At 42.1% G+C, this 20,642-nt stretch overlaps 1 protein-coding gene across 1 annotated transcript; it reads right to left on the reverse strand.

The window, feature by feature from the left end:
- Positions 1 to 63: 63 nt before the first annotated feature.
- On the reverse strand, positions 64 to 20,300 carry LOC115432014 (protein EFR3 homolog B-like). The gene is made up of 23 exons (XM_030152779.1): positions 20,072 to 20,300; positions 17,452 to 17,764; positions 11,137 to 11,213; positions 9,631 to 9,758; positions 8,541 to 8,691; positions 7,942 to 8,063; positions 7,713 to 7,862; positions 7,543 to 7,638; positions 6,881 to 6,959; positions 5,914 to 6,049; positions 5,684 to 5,836; positions 5,489 to 5,600; positions 5,017 to 5,068; positions 3,797 to 3,969; positions 3,004 to 3,079; positions 2,520 to 2,681; positions 2,302 to 2,433; positions 1,965 to 2,032; positions 1,732 to 1,865; positions 1,565 to 1,656; positions 1,425 to 1,473; positions 434 to 540; positions 64 to 342 (listed from the first exon to the last, which is right to left on the reverse strand). Exons 2-23 carry the CDS (start codon positions 17,747 to 17,749, stop codon positions 208 to 210), a joined length of 2,682 nt encoding a protein of 893 aa, XP_030008639.1. The 5' UTR covers positions 17,750 to 17,764; positions 20,072 to 20,300; the 3' UTR covers positions 64 to 207.
- Positions 20,301 to 20,642: the final 342 nt, after the last annotated feature.

The raw sequence follows: 20,642 nt of genomic DNA on the forward strand, positions 1-20,642 counted from the left end.
CCTTTACTTCCTTTACTTCCTTGCCTCCTCATTTCCTTGTTTCCTCATTTCCTCTTTCATCACCTCCTTTCCTTTCCTCTCTCATCTCCTCATTTCCTTCTTCCTGTCCACAGGGAACATGTCACATGACTTCAGGGGGTGTCTGGTGTCATGATCGGACACAGAACGTAGTGGGCGTATACTGATTATTGATTATCGATAGATTGTCTAATAGACACACAGGTCGGGGAACTTCATCTCATAGATCGGCGTGGATCGAGGCGGCGAGTTTCCGGACGGAGACGGAGGAGGACGAATGATCAGATCGAAGACCTGGTCCAGTTTGGACTGAAGCTGCGACGTCTGGGTTGAGGACACAAAGATGACGATCTGTTATTGATTAGCGATGGTAACTGAGAGCAGACATCTGATTGGTTGTGCATTAGTGACTCACTCTGGCTCCGCAGTGCGCCGCAATCTCTTCGAACGGCGCCGTCTGAAACCTCTGGACCAGCTGCATCCTCCTCCTTCGGTCCTCGTCCTCGACTCCTCCTCTGTCCTCTGCAACAAAAAGGCACTTTAATGTCTCAAAGTTCCAAACCGGAGACAATTTAAGGCATTTAAATAATGTTTCCTGTGCTTTTATCAGTTAATATTAGCAAGTGAGCTAACAGCAGCTAGCATTAGGTACTGATTTAGCAATGGTTAAGATAGCTTAATGTTAACATTATGTGAGCTAATGTGAGCCAAGCTTAGAAGGTAATATTAAATATCTTGTTAGCTACCAAGATATGGCTAATATTTCTGTGGAAGCTAACAATGAATAATATTAACTAGTGAGAAAACATTAGCTACACTAGCTATCTAGCTAAGATAAATATTGATAGTTTGGAAGGAAGGCTTAAAAACATTTGGAAGCAAGCTAACAGAAGCTAACATTAGCTAATAAGCTAAGAGAAAATACTATTTGTTATCCTCTACTTCAATCACACTGATGTAAAATGTCAAAATGTATTAAATATATATATATATATATATATATATATATATATATATATATATATATTTTTTTTTTTTTTTTTTTTTTTACAAAGCATTTGTTAAATTAAAAAAGAAAATGTAACTCATGTTATCACCATAGGTTACACGAGGAAAAGTTGAAATTATTTAATAAAGACAAACTGAATGTTTGACTGACTCTGGGTTGAACTTATTCATCAAAATTTTAAAAAGCATAAATCGATCCGGGTGTGAAAGTCACCAGTTTGTCGTTTTTACTGGCATGTATTTACTGACGTTAATCAGCCTAAACATTGATTTCTCTTTGTATTTTCTTGTTGACTTTCTGCTCTGAAACCCTGGGCAGATCTGTCTAAAGGCTCGTTGTTCTACTGTAGCACTGATACTTTTAATTTGAAGCCTAAAGCAGATGGTTCTCCTCTTACCGATGGCGTTCTTCAACGTCTCAAAGGTGATCTGCTCTGTTTGTGGTTTCTATGGAGACACAGTGATACATCAGATCACAGCCTGAACATAATCATTTGATGACATTAGACCAGCCTGGTTCGTCTGTGGCTTCACGTACCTGCTGTTGGTCAGGACCGAACTGAGGATCCATGTCCATCTGCACAGAAACCACATCTCCGATGCTCTTCCTCCTGGACAGGTGATCTTCATCTGAAACACACATGAATGTTCGCTCAGTGTTTCATCCAGTCTCTGGACCACCGAGACATCGCTGCAGGTCGTTACCTGTTAGCTGAGGCGTGTACGCTGTGTTGAAGCGGTCGGCGTGTGCGCTGTAGCTGCTTCCCATCAGAGCTTCGCTGATCTTTGATTGGACGAACAGACAGGCCTCATCCACCTTCAGCTCACCTTCTGGAAGACTGTAGCAGATGCAGAAACATCACATATCCATTCATCCCCACCAGAAAAAATAAATCAATACACAAATGACAGCTGACAAAACACACAAACACATTTACCTCGGCGAATCACAGAGAGCGACTTCTGGAAGGAGGTACGCAGCATCTGTCCGACGACTCTCGACCACCTCAGCACAAATACATTTCAGTCACATCATGTTTACCACAATCACAGGTGTCTTCAGGTGTGTTCAGAAGTATCAGGTGTGTTTATGGTGTATTCAGGTGTGTTCAGGTGTATTCAGAAATAGCAGCTGTATTCAGGTGTATTCATGGTGTCTTCATGGTGTGTTTAGGTGTATTCCGAAATATCAGGTGTGTTCATGGTGAGTTCAGGGTGAGTTCAGGTGCATTCCGGGTCAGTTCAGGATGCATTCAGGTGCATCCAGGGCATTACCTGTGTGACGTATTGCCTCAGGGCCGGAGGCGGGCCGAGTTCCGAGAGCAGGTGGAGGAAAGTGGCGCAGACGGCGTGAACACCACAACGGTTGAACGTCGACAGACTGTCCTGATTGGACAACGCCAGGTCCTGAACAGCCAATCACAGAGCAGACGTCACCCACCAGGACCAGGACCAGGACCAGGAGTTTTACCATCAATATGACACAGACCCACCTGCAGGGCCAGGAGCAGTCGAATCAGGTCCACCACCACCTCCTCATTGGCCAGTTCCAGACTGATAACAGCCAATAGGATGAAGAGAGCCTGGTAGTGGCTCCGCCCACTGTTCTCCTCCTTACAGGCCAGGTAGACGTGTCTGTAGAGACGCTGAGCATGCTGCGCACAAACACAACAATGCACGTTAACACACGTCACCCTGGGGCTGTTTAAAGTCTACGCAGACCCCTGGAAACAGCCAAAACCACAGCTACCAAATCTGCCTCATCTACGTCAAACCACACACAGGAGCTGAAGTTTAGACATTACCAGGGGGCGCTACTGAGTCATAACAGCAAAACTTTTCCATTTTCAACACAAGTAAAGTTGTGTGAGTGTGTGAGCTTGTGTTTGGTGACGCTGTTGGACGTCCAGGGCTGAAGAACGGAGAGTTAAACTGAACATGAGCTCTAACGGTTCGTCCAGGTGGAGTTAGGCTGACCTTCCTGGTGAAGAGGTTGTCCTGTCGGGAGCATCCATCCTCCTTCAGCTCCAACACCGACACATCGAACACAACACTGTGGACGCACAAACACCAGTATCACAAACACCAGTATCACTAACACACACTCAGAGGGGAGGGGCTAAGGGGGAGGGCTGTTTGACCCTCCAAACAGAGATTTTTCAGGACCACACTCCACATGTGGGGGGGGGCATGAGAAATCTCCCATAATTCTGTTCAAATCATCAGCAAGACAGAGGTAAACACAGCAAAAAAGTACAGCAGTGTGATGAAAGAAACACACAAATGTATGCGTTTTCTTCGTAAACAACGTAATCATTTCATCGACCATTTAATGCTGTTTCAATGTGTTTTAGATCGTAGTTTCTGCAGTTTGAGGTTGATAGCCTCAAAAAGATGCCCAAAGCCCATGGAACAGACGGTTATGGGTATGGGGAATTCTTTCGGAAACAAAGTTGTCACATCTGTTTATTGCAACATTGATGACTGCTGATGACGTAACAGGTCTGGGAGGGTTGGACCATTTCATAAGGGAATGTTCCAACCACCACCCCTTAGAACTCCATTTCAAGAGGTAGTAGCAAGTGTATGGGCCAAGGGGGAGGGGCCAAGGGGTGAATTGAGACTGAAGCCTAATGTCTGGAAAATTGAAACTGAGACTAAAGGAAACTCCAGCTCAACCTCGTTTTCTACAACTAAACTGAAATCAAAGCCTACACTCAAAGACTCCATACAAATAACAGCTGGGCGAAGGTTGCTTTGCGTGTTTGACCTGTTGGCGTTGAGTCTGGCGGCGTTGTGATGTCGGTCGATGAGTGAGGTGAGGATGGACAGAACCAGGAGGCGGATCTCGGGATCCTCCATCAGAGTGAACGACAGCAGAGGCTCCAGGAAGGACGAGGGCAGAGCCGTCAGCAGGTTGGTGCTTTCATAACACTCCGACACCTGGAACCGGACACAGGAAGGCAGTGCATCAGCTGCTTGTACAGTCTTTTATCAGGGTTCCTACAGGTTCCTACAGGTTAAATTTAAGTCTTTTTAAGTCCGTTTTAAGACTACTTAGAACAGAATTTAATGCCCATTCCACGGCCTATATTGAATATTATCAAAAGACTGACGGCAATAAGTATGGAAATAAGTCTGTCTCACCAGATTTTGAATTATAAAAGCCATTGAAATTCTAGCACTGAATTTTTTTGCACTGAAATTAAGCATCTGAATTTTTTGTCTCTGAAGTCAACTACGATAATAAATTTATAATAAAAAAAAATTCAGATGCAAAAAATTCAGATCACACATCTGCGCTGACCGTCTTCCTGCATCGGCGTCACTTGACCAACCTAATGTAACTTGATTAGCTGGCTGTTGGTTCGACTTGAGATAGAATCGATTGTTTATCCTTGGTGTCCCAGATGTGTAATCTGAATTTTTTGCTTCTGAATTTTTTGCTTCTGAATTTTTTGCATTTGAAATTTTGCATCTGACTTTTTTTTATTCAAAATTTATGAACATAGTTAAAGTGAGAGACAAAAAATTCAGATACTTAATTTCAGATGCAAAAAATTCAGTTGCAAAAAATTCAGATCACACATCCGGGACACCAAGGATACATTATGGATTCTATCTCAAGTCGAGCTGACAGCCAGCCAATCGAGTTACATTAGGTTGGTCAAGTGACGCCAATGCAGGAAGATGGTCAGCGTGGATGTGTGATCTGAATTTTTTGCATCTGAATTTTTTTAACATAAATTTATGATCATAGTTGACTTCAGAGACAAAAAATTCAGATGCTTAATTTCAGTGCAAAAAAATTCAGTGCTAGAAATTCAACGGCTTTTATAATTCAAAATCTGGTGAGACAGACTTATTTCCATAAATAAGGATTAAAAAACAAAACTCATTGCAAAGTTGGATTTCCAAGATGATTCAACAGCTTTTCACCCAAAGCTGACGGTCAGAGTGGATTTCCCTACGAGTTCCCTGAGATCTCACCTGCAGAAGAGACTTGAGCAGCATCACCTGGATCATCCTACTACCTTCAAACCTGAAACACACAACACAACCTCTGTCACCTGGACCTGTACGTTTCTGTATCATGGGCGTCATGTTTCATACACAAAATAAGGCTTCAAAAAGGTTAATACAGGAGTCTCACCAATAAGACTAAAGCTATCAGCTATATTAAGTGATTTATAAAGGGTGTTCTACTCATTCTCTCACTCCAGAATCAAAATAAATCACGTTTCACTCGAAATGAGACAAAGTTCCTACTTTTATCCAGCAGAGGGCAACACGCAGATGTTGAAATAAACCTCACAGATGTTGAAATAAACCTCACAGATGTTGAAATAAACCTCACAGATGTTGAAATAAACCTCACAGATGCGATGTGCTGTGAATCCAGACCGTAAACGTTGACCAGATGTTTGTGTAGATCATTAATATAAATCATTCTGTGCGTTACCCGGCATTGGGTGAACCCAGGGCAGGGTAGATCCCAGGAACCGGGATCTTCCCCATGATGAACAGCATGACCTCTGACCTCTGATACACAGGAAGGGTGTTGGCAAAGGATCCTGAAAAGGTGAGACCAGGCCACGTTAGAAGTTTCCAACCCAAAACTTCAGTGAAGCTCCGTATGTGGTGGCGAAACTCAAACCGATGGTCCTGATGACGGCGTCCTGCAGAGTCTTCTCCTCCGTAGAGGTGGTCTTGTGTTTGCCGGCGATGTCATAGTAACCGGTCAGCTGGTAGTCGACGCTCTGCCGGAGCTGTCGCAGTAAGGTGTTGAAGACCTCGAGCACGGTGGGACCTGCGTACAGGGTCATGTGACCGTCACATGACGTAACTCAGACTGTAAATAGACAAACAGACGGCTGAGCGACTGACCTACGGATCCGGTGGCTTCGATCACGGCCGCCTCGGACAGAACCTCCACGATCCCGGCTCGGACCGAAGCCGGACTGCGGCTGTTGGCGTCCAGGTGACCCAACAGCTGCTGGATGACCAGGTGGGAATGCTGCGACTGAGCACAGGTCCAGGACAGGGGTTACATAAGAAATAAAAGGGTAAAATACCCATAAGAATGCAGAAATAAAAGGGTAAAATACCCATAAGAATGCAGAAATAAAAGGGTTAAATACCCATGAGAATATAGAAATAAAAGGGTAAAATACCCATGAGAATATAGAAATAAAAGGGTAAAATACCCATAAGAATGCAGAAATAAAAGGGTAAAATACCCATGAGAATATAGAAATAAAAGGGTAAAATACCCATAAGAATGCAGAAATAAAAGGGTAAAATACCCATGAGAATATAGAAATAAAAGGGTAAAATACCCATGAGAATATAGAAATAAAAGGGTAAAATACCCATGAGAATATAGAAATAAAAGGGTAAAATACCCATGAGAATATAGAAATAAAAGGGTAAAATACCCATGAGAATATAGAAATAAAAGGGTAAAATACCCATGAGAATATAGAAATAAAAGAGCCTGCAGGATTCCCAAAAAATATAAAAAAAAAAGAAAACTAAAAAAACACCTGTGCATTTGAATAAATACCTAAAACATGTCTACAGTATTTTATTTCTTTTTTTAAATAGTTAGTCGGTAACTACCGGTCACCTGGTTCATCTAAACTGTCCATCGGTGTGAATGTGACCGTGACTGGTTCGTCTTTGTGTCCAGGTCGTTATTGAAAATGAGAATCAGTTCTCTACGAACTTACCTGATTAAATAAATAATATCCATTCAGTATCGTGAAATGAAATATCGCAATATATCACAGAACTGATATTTTCTGAGACGAACCCAGAACAAAGACGGATGTGGATCCAGTACTGGACTGACCTGGATGGAATACATGATGATCTGGAAACAGCCGACGGCGAAGCTTCGACCTTCCCACAGACTGTGACTGTCCAGATGCCTGGAAGAACACAAGACAAGTACAAATACACAGCAGAAGTACAAATACACAGCAGAAGTACAAATACACAGCAGAAGTACAAATACAAGACAGAAGTACAAATACAGGACAGAAGTACAAATACAGGACAGAAGTACAAATACACAGCAGAAGTACAAATACAAGACAGAAGTACAAATACACAGCAGAAGTACAAATACAAGACAGAAGTACAAATACACAGCAGAAGTACAATTACAAGACAGAAGTACAAATACACAGCAGAAGTACATATACAAGACAGAAGTACAAATACACAGCAGAAGTACAAATACAAGACAGAAGTACAAATACAGGACAGAAGTACAAATACACAGCAGAAGTACAAATACAAGACAGAAGTACAAATACACAGCAGAAGTACAAATACAAGACAGAAGTACAAATACACAACATAAATAGAAGTACACGACAGAAGTATAAATACACGACAGAAGTACAAATATGCAACAGAAGTACAAATACAGGACAGGAGTACAAATAGTGTACTCCTGGGCGGAGGAGCCCCTGGTTTCTGTTTTGTTTTTGTTTTTTTACGTCTTACATCAGAACAGGTTTGATGGCGTTGTTGATGTGTCCGTAAGCGGCTCGGCCCAGCAGTTCTCGGAAACACACCTCTGTCTGTTCGGACGGAGATTCACTGCAACAGAAACAGGAAGCTGAAGCGGCGGCGGCGCTCCGACCCGACGGCCGGTCTGTGGACCGGGTACAAACCTGTGGGTGTGGTTGCGATGCTGCAGGTTGACCAGCAGGGCCGGGATGATCTGCTCCATGTGCCGAGGTTCCCAGATGTTCACCTGCAGCTCGTCGTCCACCGTCTTCCGGACCACGCCCTGCAGGCCCCGGATACCCGACACGCGGATCCTAAGCCGACGCCAACACAGAGGGAGTCCGTGACCTCGTGACCTTTGACCCCGCTCAGGTGACAGAGGAGCAGACTGACCTGTTCTGGATTTCGGCGTCTTCGTGATCAGAGTGACACATCTCACTGAAGCGGGACACGAAGGAGTCGTAGCTGCGATGATACGACGGCGTGTCCTCCTCGATGTTCGCAAACTTCACGAACTAGAGAAAAACGGCACATGATCGGAATTATGGCGTTAAATACATGAGTCCACCAGCGGTCTGAGGAAACATCACAACAGCGGCAGTTGAGGATCTTTGGACCTGTGGGTGATGGGGTTGATCTTCTAGACCTGTGAGTGATCGAGGTGATCTTCTAAACCTGTGGGTGATGGGAGTGATCTTCTAAACCTGTGGGTGATAGGGTTGACCTTCTAAACCTGTGGGTGATAGGGTTGATCTTCTAAACCTGTGGGTGATGGGAGTGATCTTCTAAACCTGTGGGTGAAGGGGCTGATCTTCTAAACCTGTGGGTGAAGGGGCTGATCTTCTAAACCTGTGGGTGAAGGGGCTGATCTTCTAAACCTGTGGGTGAAGGGGCTGATCTTCTAAACCTGTGGGTGAAGGGGCTGATCTTCTAAACCTGTGGGTGATAGGGTTGATCTTCTAAACATATGGATGTAGCGGTTCCTTACGTACAGAGTTGGTTGCCAGGATGTGAAGGTGTGGTTTGTCGGTTTCCAGCAGCAGTTTCAGCGTACTGAGGAAACTCTCCACCAGCAGGTTGATGCTCTGACAGTGACAGGCCAACAGCAGCTGCTCCAGCGCCTCCATGGCGATGCACACATACCTCAACACACAGGAAACGGGTACGTCAGACCCGGGTATGTTCGACCCACATCGGTCCGTCAGACCCGGGTATGTTCGACCCACATCCGTACGTCAGACCCGGGTATGTTCGACCCACATCGGTCCGTCAGACCCGGGTATGTTCGACCCACATCGGTACATCAGACCCGGGTATGTTTGACCCACATCGGTACGTCAGACCCGGGTATGTTCGACCCACATCAGTCCGTCAGACCCGGGTATGTTCGACCCACATCGGTACATCAGACCCGGGTATGTTTGACCCACATCGGTACGTCAGACCCGGGTATGTTCGACCCACATCGGTCCGTCAGACCCGGGTATGTTCGACCCACATCGGTACGTCAGACCCGGGTATGTTCGACCCACATCCGTACGTCAGACCCGGGTATGTTCGACCCACATCGGTCCGTCAGACCCGGGTATGTTCGACCCACATCCGTACGTCAGACCCGGGTATGTTCGACCCACATCGGTCCGTCAGACCCGGGTATGTTCGACCCACATCGGTACATCAGACCCGGGTATGTTTGACCCACATCGGTACGTCAGACCCGGGTATGTTCGACCCACATCAGTCCGTCAGACCCGGGTATGTTCGACCCACATCGGTACATCAGACCCGGGTATGTTTGACCCACATCGGTACGTCAGACCCGGGTATGTTCGACCCACATCGGTCCGTCAGACCCGGGTATGTTCGACCCACATCGGTACGTCAGACCCGGGTATGTTCGACCCACATCCGTACGTCAGACCCGGGTATGTTCGACCCACATCGGTACGTCAGACCCGGGTATGTTCGACCCACATCGGTCCGTCAGACCCGGGTATGTTCGACCCACATCCGTACGTCAGACCCGGGTATGTTTGACCCACATCGGTACGTCAGACCCGGTCAGGTTTTGGCGTGCCTTACCCGTAGCGGTGTCGGTTCAGTTCCCGGGTCAGGCGTTCTGACAGGTACGCAGCGATCCGGTCCAGTTTCTCCGGCGCCGACAGAGCGAAGAACGTCAGCTTCTCCATGTTGGCTTTGACCAGACCGTCCTTAAACACAACACGTGGATTAGAGCGTCTTTAGTCAAACTGTAGTAGATTTAATTAACCTGGAAGCTCTCATGGAGATTAAACCTCAGGGATTTTCTCCATTTTTACTCACTTTCTTAACCTGGTTCTGCAAAATAAGACAAAACCTGAGAGTTTTATACCCAAATCTCAGGCCTGTGTCGGTCCTGGTTCACTGTAGACACAGATAATTCAGCCCAAATGATGAAAGTTTGATGTCAGATGAGTGAAAAGGTTCAAATCTGTGGTGAAAACACACCTTCACTCATGTGGACCGAGTGTTTGGGAGTTAAAACGGAACAACGCTGACGAGAGCATGAGGAGTTGTCAAAATTCCCAGCAGCCTCAAACGCATCAGCTCATAACGCCATATTGCATTTGGTTTTCACTGATTTCTTGTTTTCAGTGAAGAAGTTCCACAAAATACAGAGACATTTTTGCTCATTTTCTTGATGAATTAACTAACTGTCTTGAATATTTTATTTGTTTTTGTTTTTTTCCTTGATTATTTGGGTTATTTTTGTCCATTTGTCTTATATGTGTCAATTTTCCTCACTTTTTAGTTAACTTTCTGGATATTTTGACAGCCTTCTTGATTGCTGCTTTGTTCACATTTGTTCATTTTCTAGATTATTTTGTTTTTTTGCCCATTTTCATTTTTTGGTTTAGTTTTACCACAGTCTGAGCTTCACAGAAGTAGTGGAATATATTAATAAAATAATAAGTGAGAGTGGAAACTATGCGTAAAATGACATTTTGTAATATAACTTTTTTTTTAATCATAATAAATATAGTGTGTTCTATTTTCACCAAATGTTTCTAAAATGAATAAATGAGGCTGAATAATAACTTCATATCAACATTTATACGATGTGTAGAAATGACAAAATATACTTTTTATTTAATTGTATTTTATTATTTCCATGCTGTAGGTTCTTTTTTTTTCTTTTTTTTTTTTAATAAATAAAACAGTTCATGTCTCCAGATTAAACTGAAATAGGGCGGGGCTTAGTGATTCCATTGCTCTGTGATTGGCTTTAGTTCCAGCTGTCAATCATGTGGGACATCAATGTAGTTTGAACCACTTTTCTACAGCGGAAAATGACTAAACTATGAATTAAACATAGTGGAACTGTGGTGAAAACAGGCCTTAGAGGGTTTCAAAATTATAATATTTCAGCTTTTAAAGATGAAGAAATGCATTTTGGGAGGAAGCAGCAAAAACAAACGCCCTGATCGTACTTTAGGCCATGACAATAAAAAAAAGATTAATGATGTGTATTTGAAAGTAAGTTAACGTGATAAACAACAGTAGCGGTTAAAGGTCACATGGACCAACGACAGGAACAGAAGTGTTTACCTCAGGGTCTTCTGGGAAAATATTGTCCACCAGCCGTTTGTAGCGAGGACGAAGCGCCCAACAGCAGCTGCACAAACCTGCAGAGACACCGACGTCAGAGTTATCAACATGCAGAAAGACAAAGTCACAGTCAGAGGAGGACCAACCAGAGGAGGACCAACCAGAGGAGGACCAATCAGAGGAGGACCAACCAGAGGAGGACCAATCAGAGGAGGACCAACCAGAGGAGGACCAACCAGAGGAGGACCAACCAGAGGAGGCCCAATCAGAGGAGGCCCAACCAGAGGAGGCCCAACCAGAGGAGGCCCAACCAGAGGAGGACCAACCAGAGGAGGACCAACCAGAGGAGGACCAATCAGAGGAGGACCAACCAGAGGAGGACCAACCAGAGGAGGACCAATCAGAGGAGGCCCAACCAGAGGAGGACCAACCAGAGGAGGACCAATCAGAGGAGGACCAACCAGAGGAGGACCAACCAGAGGAGGCCCAACCAGAGGAGGACCAACCAGAGGAGGACCAACCAGAGGAGGCCCAACCAGAGGCGGACCAACCAGAGGAGGACCAACCAGAGGAGGCCCAACCAGAGGAGGACCAACCAGAGGAGGACCAACCAGAGGAGGACCAATCAGAGGAGGACCAACCAGAGGAGGCCCAACCAGAGGAGGACCAACCAGAGGAGGACCAATCAGAGGAGGACCAACCAGAGGAGGACCAACCAGAGGAGGACCAATCAGAGGAGGACCAACCAGAGGAGGACCAATCAGAGGAGGACCAACCAGAGGAGGACCAACCAGAGGAGGACCAATCAGAGGAGGACCAACCAGAGGAGGACCAACCAGAGGAGGACCAATCAGAGGAGGACCAATCAGAGGAGGACCAACCAGAGGAGGACCAACCAGAGGAGGACCAATCAGAGGAGGACCAACCAGAGGAGGACCAATCAGAGGAGGCCATGCTTCAGACCACAGAGGAGCTGAGCGTCTGTCCGTCCTGTCGTCAAAGCCTGCGTCTGCGATGGTCTTTTTTCATTTTGTATTTTTTCATCTTATTGCATCTTTTTTAGTCTTACTGCATCTTTTATCACGTTATTGCGGTTTTTTTGTCTTGTATTTTTTTCAGCTTACATTTTTTTCATCTTGTATTTTTTTTGTCTTATTGCATCATTTTTCCTGTTACTGCATCTTTTCTCATTTTGTATTTTTTATCTCATTGCATCTTTTTTCAAGTTACTGCCTCTTTTTTCATTTTGTATTTTTTCATCTTATTGCGTCTTTGTCTTACTGCATCTTTTTTCATGTTACTGCGTCTTTTTCCACTTTGTATTTTTTTCATCTTGTTTCATCTTTTTCATCAAGTTGTCCTTTCACGAACAGTTAAACATGAATAAATGATACATGTTCAGCCTTTGACAAAATCCTTACAAATATACTGGAAAAAGACACAAACGCATTAGAAACAATAAAAATCTGATTAAAACATTTAAAGTATTAATATTAACATGATGCAATAACTGTAAAAACAATAAGGTGAAACTGAAAAAGATAAAACTATTAAACAGTAAAAATGTTCAACAAATGGTTTTATACGTTTTAACTGACATGGCAGGAAAATAAACTATAACGTAAAAAATAAAATCATGTCATTAGTCACCGTTTAATATGAAATGAATGAATATATGTCCATTTATGTGGATTTCATATGGATTCTTATTTATACTCTGACTTTTTAAAAATTATTTCTTGAATTGATTTCTATTTTTTCTGTTGTTAAAGAAGAGATGTTTCACAGTGGAAACATCAGAGACATTTTACTGCATCTAATTCACAATCATGTCCTGTTTTTTGTTTTGTTTTTTCAAATGTTTCCTTTTCTCAGTGGAAACCTTGCTTTTCTGCACTGAATTAAGCAGGAGCTGATGAGATTTGTATGATTAGATGAGCTTTGTATGATTAGATGAGCTGAAGCTGTTTGTTTTTCTTCTTTTTTTAAATTTTTTTTTTTTTAGTGGTCAATGGTTGGAAGTGCCAGCAGGGGGCAGCAGAGAGCCAGGTCTGATGATTCACTGTCCAGATTTGGGTGTTTTTTATCATGTGTCCAGCATCGAAGGGTTAAGGATTAAAGGCGACCGTGCACATGTTACCTCCCAGACGGACACACCAGAGTACCACGCAGTAATACCACGCAGTAATACCACGCAGTAATACGTGGTCCTCATCAGTAATCCTCAGCTGCAGCTTGTATCATATCTGGACATTATTCTGTTTTTCACTCAGTGCTCATCTTTCACCCTTAAAGGCCCAAACATCCAACATCGACCAAAACCATCTACTGATGTAAACCGTTTAATACCCGCTGATCCACTAATCCTATCAATACATGTAAATAATTGTTGTAAAATACAGTTCATCACTTTTTCATAGTCATCAGATATGACCCATTTGGACGTTCAGAGGGTCCGTAGTTACCGTGGCAACACCGTCATCATCTACCACATCGATTCACCAGTCAAACCCATGGAGTTGGATCAATGACAGTGGAAGGAGACGCCAGGTTTATGTTCAGATAATGAGAAATTTGACTGAAAAAGACACTTTTTCTTCAGTTTTTGCCGTTTTTGATACAGTAACGTTCAGCTTTAATCTGAGCTGTTATGTACTGAAGAGGATTAGAGCCACTGGAAAAAAGAAAAAAAGGTCCAATATATTTTTTTATTATTACTATTCTGAGAAAAAAAAAGGTCAGAATTCTGAGGAAAAAAGTCAGAATTCTTAGGAAAAAAATCTAAATTCTGAGAAAAAAGCTAAAAACTCTGAGATTAAAGTCAGAATTTTGAGGAAAAAAAGTGGGAATTCTGAGGAAAAAAGCTGAATTCTTAGAAAAAAGTCAAAATTCTGAGGAAAAAAGTCACAATTCTGAGATTAAAGTCAGAATTCTGAGGGGAAAAAGTCAGAATTCTGAGGAAAAAAGTGAAAATTCTGAAATTAAAGTCAGAATTCTGAGGAAAAAAAAGTCATAATTCCGAGGAAAAAAGTTGAATTCTTAGAAAAAAGTCAAAATTGAGAGAAAAAAAAGGTCAAAATTCTGAGATTAAAGTCAAAATTCTGAGGAAAAAAAAAAATCAAAATTCTGAGATTAAATTCAGAATTCTGAGAAAAAAATCAAATTTTGAGGAAAAAAAGGTCAGAATTCAGAGGAAAAAGTCAGAATTCTGAGGGGAAAAAAAGTCAAAATGCTGAGATTAAAGTCGAATTCTGAGAAAAAAAAGTCAGAATTCTGAGAAAAAACATTAAAATTCTGACGTTTTTCTCGGAATAATAATAAAATAGCTATAAATAGGTATATTGGACTTTTTTTTTTCTTCCATTGACCCTAATCGTCTTCTGTATTTATGAACATCTCCCTCATCAGAACATTAAATATAGAAAAATACCTGATGTTCTCCAAAATAAAATAGAGCAAAATATAGAGGATAATGTTGCAATAAATGCTGATAAATCACTTATGAAAAGGTAAATATAGAGAAAAAAATGTTTTGGAACTGCCACAAAGGTGGCGCTGGGTCTTTATGGGTTAAGGATCACCTGTTTGTATCGAACCATCATCATTTCAGATGTTATTTCATTAAATCATCCCCAGAACAAAACAAGTTTGATACTTTGCATAAATCAGTTCCATATACGATGAATAGTTCTGGGCCCAACCCTGACCCCTGGGGGACGCCACATACAACGTCCACATACCAACAACAGCACTTACCCAACTTATGTCATACCTTTGGTTTTTTATTAATTTGTTCTGGTTTATTGTATCAGATGTTTTCTTTTTTTTTTTCTTTTTAATTAAGTCTCTGCTAATACATGTTTCCACAGTTGAATCCAGAAATGCCAGTGATGTTAACCTATTCAACTTCCAGATGACGGTGAATTTACGAAGGCGCAAACTGTTTACATTTTGGAGTTAAAATGAGTTGCACATCTTTGACCGTTAGTATCTTCATTAGTCGCTTTTCCATTGGACATCTGCGCAAAACTTTTCCGATATTTACGAAATATCGAAAAAACAGAAGTGTGTAATGGCGGTTTTTCCATTAAATGACAAATGCGATAATTTCTTTGTTTATTATCGCAAGATGACACAAGAAGTCGTTTGAAAAACATGGTGACAAATGTAAATATGGTATTTATTCACAGATATATTTATTATTGTTATATATTAGCTTCCTCTATCTCGTACTAAATTACAAAATGATTGGGTTTCCTGGTGTGTCCACACACACAAACTCTTCTTCGCTTGTTGTAACGTCCATCAACATCTGTTTCTTTGGTTCATGTGACTCTGGTTGTGGAAAAAGGTCTTTCCATTGTAGTTTTGTGCAATATACCAACGCCCAAAAAACCACCCCCTGCCAGCGCAAAAACTTTTAATGGAAAAATGAGAGTTTTGGCAAAACTGTCGTTTTTGCCATTAGGCAAATTTTTATGCGCAAGTTATATCAACGCAATTTCAGAGTCAATGGAAAAGAGACTACTGTCATCTTTGCACTGTAATCTGGCAAAATGGGATGTACAGGGAGTTCAAATACTTGATTACTTCAGTATCTGTACTTTCTACTTCTGTCTCAGGTGGATTATCCCTGATTTTCATTTCAGTCTCAGTCTGGCCTTGGGTCGTTCTACTTCCACCTGTTTTTCCTGGGTGTCAGTTCCATCTGATCGGTCTGATTTGACAGATCAGCTGTTCGTTCTGTTCGTTCTGTTCATCCCTCCCTTTAACATTAACATTAATTTAAAAACATGAAGCTTTAACGCGACACAGAAGGAAGTAAATGAGCAGGATTCTCACCGTACATGAAGACGACCGGGTCAGATCACATCCATCACACACATGTGGCTGTTTAATCCCCTGAACACACCACGGGGACGTGACTCCGCCCCCCCTCCATATCATCACAGCCACAGAGGTGGATCACCATCTGATCCTCCTGACCACGCCCCTTTATCTGTACAATCTGTCAAAACGACTCCCAACTCGACATACTGACTTTAAAGGTATCATATGATGACATCACCATCACGTCCATCAGAACAGACACTGTGTTGGACCTTGAACGCACCGTCTGAAGGTCACAGTAGAACATCCAATCAAAACAGAGACGACTGGATTCAGTCTGAACCTGATGTGACCTTTGACCTGAGGCAGACACAGGAAGAGACGTCCAACAGAACCAGGACCGGAGTCCAACAGAACCAGGACCTGGTGGATTTATTCATTATTACAGTGTATATTTTTATTTTTTTAGTTTTTTTGTTGTAAATTCTTGTAAAAACTCGTTCAACTTTAATCAAATAAATCAAATGGAAAAACATTGACATCGTTATTTTACATTAATTTGTTTTTTCTGTTTCTTGCTGTAATTTTATTTTTGTTTGAATGTTTCAGATTAAGAATTGGATTTACTCAGAACCTCCAAGGTTTGTCTGTGTGCAATTGTGTGTCTGTAATGGTTGTGTGTGTCTGTGTGTTTGTGTGTTGTATATCTGTATCTGTATTGGTTGTGTGTGTGTTGTGTGTCTGTGTGCATCTGTGTTGGTTGTGTGCGTTGCGTATCTCTGTGTCTGTATTGGCTGTGTGTGTGTGTGTGTTGTGTATCTGTGTATGTCTGTATTGGTTGTGTGTGTGTGTGTGTGTGTGTTGTGTGTTTCTGATCCGGTCCATGTGAACCAGCTCAGCTCTATAATCTGCTCTGGGTTTATTTATGGGTTTATTCATCATCGTTCCAACTCAAACACAGACATAAATGTGAAGCGTTCAGTCAGAATGAGCTGAAAACGCACACGTCTGTATCAGCTTCATTTTTAATTATTTACGTCTTTTAAACAGTCTCATCTAAAAACCTATTTTACATCATTTAATCATTATTATATAATTATGACTTTTATCATATCATATGATTTACATCATAACGGCTGAGAACAATGGGAAAGTAATAACAACAATAATAATAATAATAATAACAATGAATACATTTTTTTCTCAACCATCATTGCTCTTTCCCTCATTGGTTGATCTGAGAGGAGGCGGAGTCTGACCAGATTATTTACGCTCAAGTGAGAAATGGAGTTGTTCAGCATATTTTAGATCATTTTCCTCTTGTTGCGTCTTTCACCCTTCACTCAGGTGAGCTGAAGTTGAAGCTACAGCTCCTACTCTGGTATGTAACACTCTGTGACTGGATGTTCGTGAAATGCATCCTGGGAGTTGTAGTCCACCTTAGTATTTTCCAATAAATGACAGTGGTGTAAATTAGATTTTCACCTGGAGGCGTCTGATGGTCCACCATGGAGCAGCAGTCCTGCAGCAGCCTCCGAGGAGCCTGGGATACGGTCGGCATGGCGACGGCCCTCGGCAGCGACATCCCTCTGGGCAGGCTGGGGATGTTCATGCTGGGAAGACTGGGCATGGTGAGGCCCCTGGGTAGACTGGGTAGACTGGGTAAACCGGGCAGACTGGGTAGACTGGGTAGACTGGGGGGGCTGACCACACCTCTGGGCAGGGACGGCATGGTCATCACCCCCCGCGGCAAGCTGGGAAACCTGGGAAGAGTACCCGGCATCTTGGAGAGGACGTCCTGAAGAATGGATGAAGGTGAAGGAACAGAAGTAGTGACTGAAAAGACCCCAGTCCTGCAAACATTCCACTGAGTATTAACCCAGAAAACACGGAAACACACCAACAGTCCACCCCAAAACCAAAATATACAGCAGGTTTAAAGGAACAGTCCACCCCAAAACCAAAATATACAGCAGGTTTAAAGGAACAGTCCACCCCAAAACCAAAATATACAGCAGGTTTAAAGGAACAGTCCACCCCAAAACCAAAATATACAGCAGGTTTAAAGGAACAGTCCACCCCAAAACCAAAATATACAGCAGGTTTAAAGAAACAGTCCACCCCAAAACCAAAATATACAGCAGGTTTAAAGAAACAGTCCACACCAAAACCAAAATATACAGCAGGTTTAAAGGAACAGTCCACCCCAAAACCAAAATATACAGCAGGTTTAAAGAAACAGTCCACACCAAAACCAAAATATACAGCAGGTTTAAAGAAACAGTCCACCCCAAAACCAAAATATACAGCGGGTTTAAAGGAACAGTCCACCCCAAAACCAAAATATACAGCGGGTTTAAAGAAACAGTCCACCCCAAAACCAAAATATACAGCGGGTTTAAAGGAACAGTCCACCCCAAAACCAAAATATACAGCAGGTTTAAAGAAACAGTCCACCCCAAAACCAAACTATACAGCGGGTTTAAAGAAACAGTCCACCCCAAAACCAAAATATACCGCAGATTTAAAGGAACAGTCCACCCCAAAACCAAAATATACACCGGGTTTAAAGGAACAGTCCACCCCAAAACCAAAATATACAGCGGGTTTAATGGAACAGTCCACCTCAAAACCAAAATATACAGCGGGTTTAAAGAAACAGTCCACCCCAAAACCAAACTATACAGCGGGTTTAAAGAAACAGTCCACCCCAAAACCAAAATATACCGCAGATTTAAAGGAACAGTCCACCCCAAAACCAAACTATACAGCAGGTTTAAAGGAACAGTCCACCCCAAAACCAAAATATACAGCAGGTTTAAAGGAACAGTCCACCTCAAAACCAAAATATATAGCAGATTAAAAGGAACAGTCCACCCCAAAACCAAAATATACCGCAGGTTTAAAGGAACAGTCCACCCCAAAACCAAACTATACAGCGGGTTTAAAGAAACAGTCCACCCCAAAACCAAAATATACAGCAGGTTTAAAGGAACAGTCCACCTCAAAACCAAAATATACAGCAGGTTTAAAGAAACAGTCCACCTCAAAACCAAACTATACAGCGGGTTTAAAGAAACAGTCCACCCCAAACCAAAATATACCGCAGATTTAAAGGAACAGTCCACCCCAAAACCAAACTATACACCGGGTTTAAAGGAACAGTCCACCCCCAAACCAAAATATACAGCGGGTTTAATGGAACAGTCCACCCCAAAACCAAAATATACAGCGGGTTTAAAGGAACAGTCCACCCCAAAACCAAAATATACAGCGGGTTTAAAGGAACAGTCCACCCCAAAACCAAAATATACACCGGGTTTAAAGGAACAGTCCACCCCAAAACCAAAAATACACCAGGGTTTCAGGGAAAGATTTTAATGATTTGAGGAACTGACTGAGACTCAGAAGCTTCTGTTTGAGGATGTCATCAAAGGGAAATCTCATTTTCTGTGATCAAGTGGGAAAAGTAGCGGGAATCACCATTGCAACCATATATAAAGGGTGGGAATCACCATAGCAACCATGCTGTAATGGGGTCTTTATCTGCTGAGTTCATCTTTCCATCTTTAATTAAAATAATTGTCAGACATATTATGGTTTTTCTTCTCAAAATAAACTTTTTAAAAGGCTTGGATTAGAAGGAAAATGCAGATAATAGTTATAAATATATTAATAGACGTCGTTAAACACATTATTAGGAAAGTTTAAGACCAAGACCATATGTTTCCATAATCACATGATGAGTTTTTACTATAAAATATAAAATATAGTATATGAAGAAGGTACAAACTTGGCAGGTTATGGATGTGAAAATGAATCTAATTAATATGTAAACTTTTTAGACATAAATCTGTCAAAATCAATAGAAATAAATGTTCATGTTGCTGTTGTTGATAAATGTTTTAATTTTGTGAACATATTGTGAATATATTTACTTCTTTGTTGTGTATCAGTCATATTAATGCAGGTCTTTAACAAAATCGTCTGTATGATAAGAAACATTCTGTTATTAGGGCAGTTTTCATAAGTCACCAGTGTTTGAAGTCAAATAAGGCTAAAGACGAACGCATTCTGAATAAAAACAACAGGAAACAGATCTCACCTGTTCGTTTCCAGCGTTGTGATGTGGCTGTTTCCTCTGACAAACGGCAGATTACATAAGTCCTGCTGAGCCTCTGGCAGCTCCAATCAATAATCGATGACAGTATTGATCGATGGGCGTCACAGCTCAGTCTGTGGAGACAAACTCTGAAAACAAACTGCATTAACACTTGACAAGAAGGTTAAACCAGAAATATAAAACATCACACCTGGGAGTTAAAGGTCGCAGTCTGACCCAAAAAACAAGAAAAAAAAAAAAAAAAAAAAACAGCACTCAGTCTTGCATCTGAGTAGAAATGTCTCCCTCTGCTGGTGCATGAATGGTACTGCAGCATAAAAGCCACAGAGAAAAAAAATGCTCCTGAAATCTAAGAAATAAACAGTTCCAGTGTCCCTGTACGTCAGCGTCTGTTCTATGTGTTCTATGGTTCTCAGGTTCTGTCTCTATGTTCCAGTCCTGTGGTCTGGATGCACATCAATCTAACTATACAAGTGGGCGGGACTTTCACTGGAGGAGAACTCAACTCATCCAATCACAGTACAGATATGACTTTTATCAGTGACCAATAGGA

Source organism: Sphaeramia orbicularis, chromosome 2 (genome assembly GCF_902148855.1).
Source record: "Sphaeramia orbicularis chromosome 2, fSphaOr1.1, whole genome shotgun sequence".
Lineage (NCBI taxonomy): Eukaryota > Metazoa > Chordata > Actinopteri > Kurtiformes > Apogonidae > Sphaeramia > Sphaeramia orbicularis.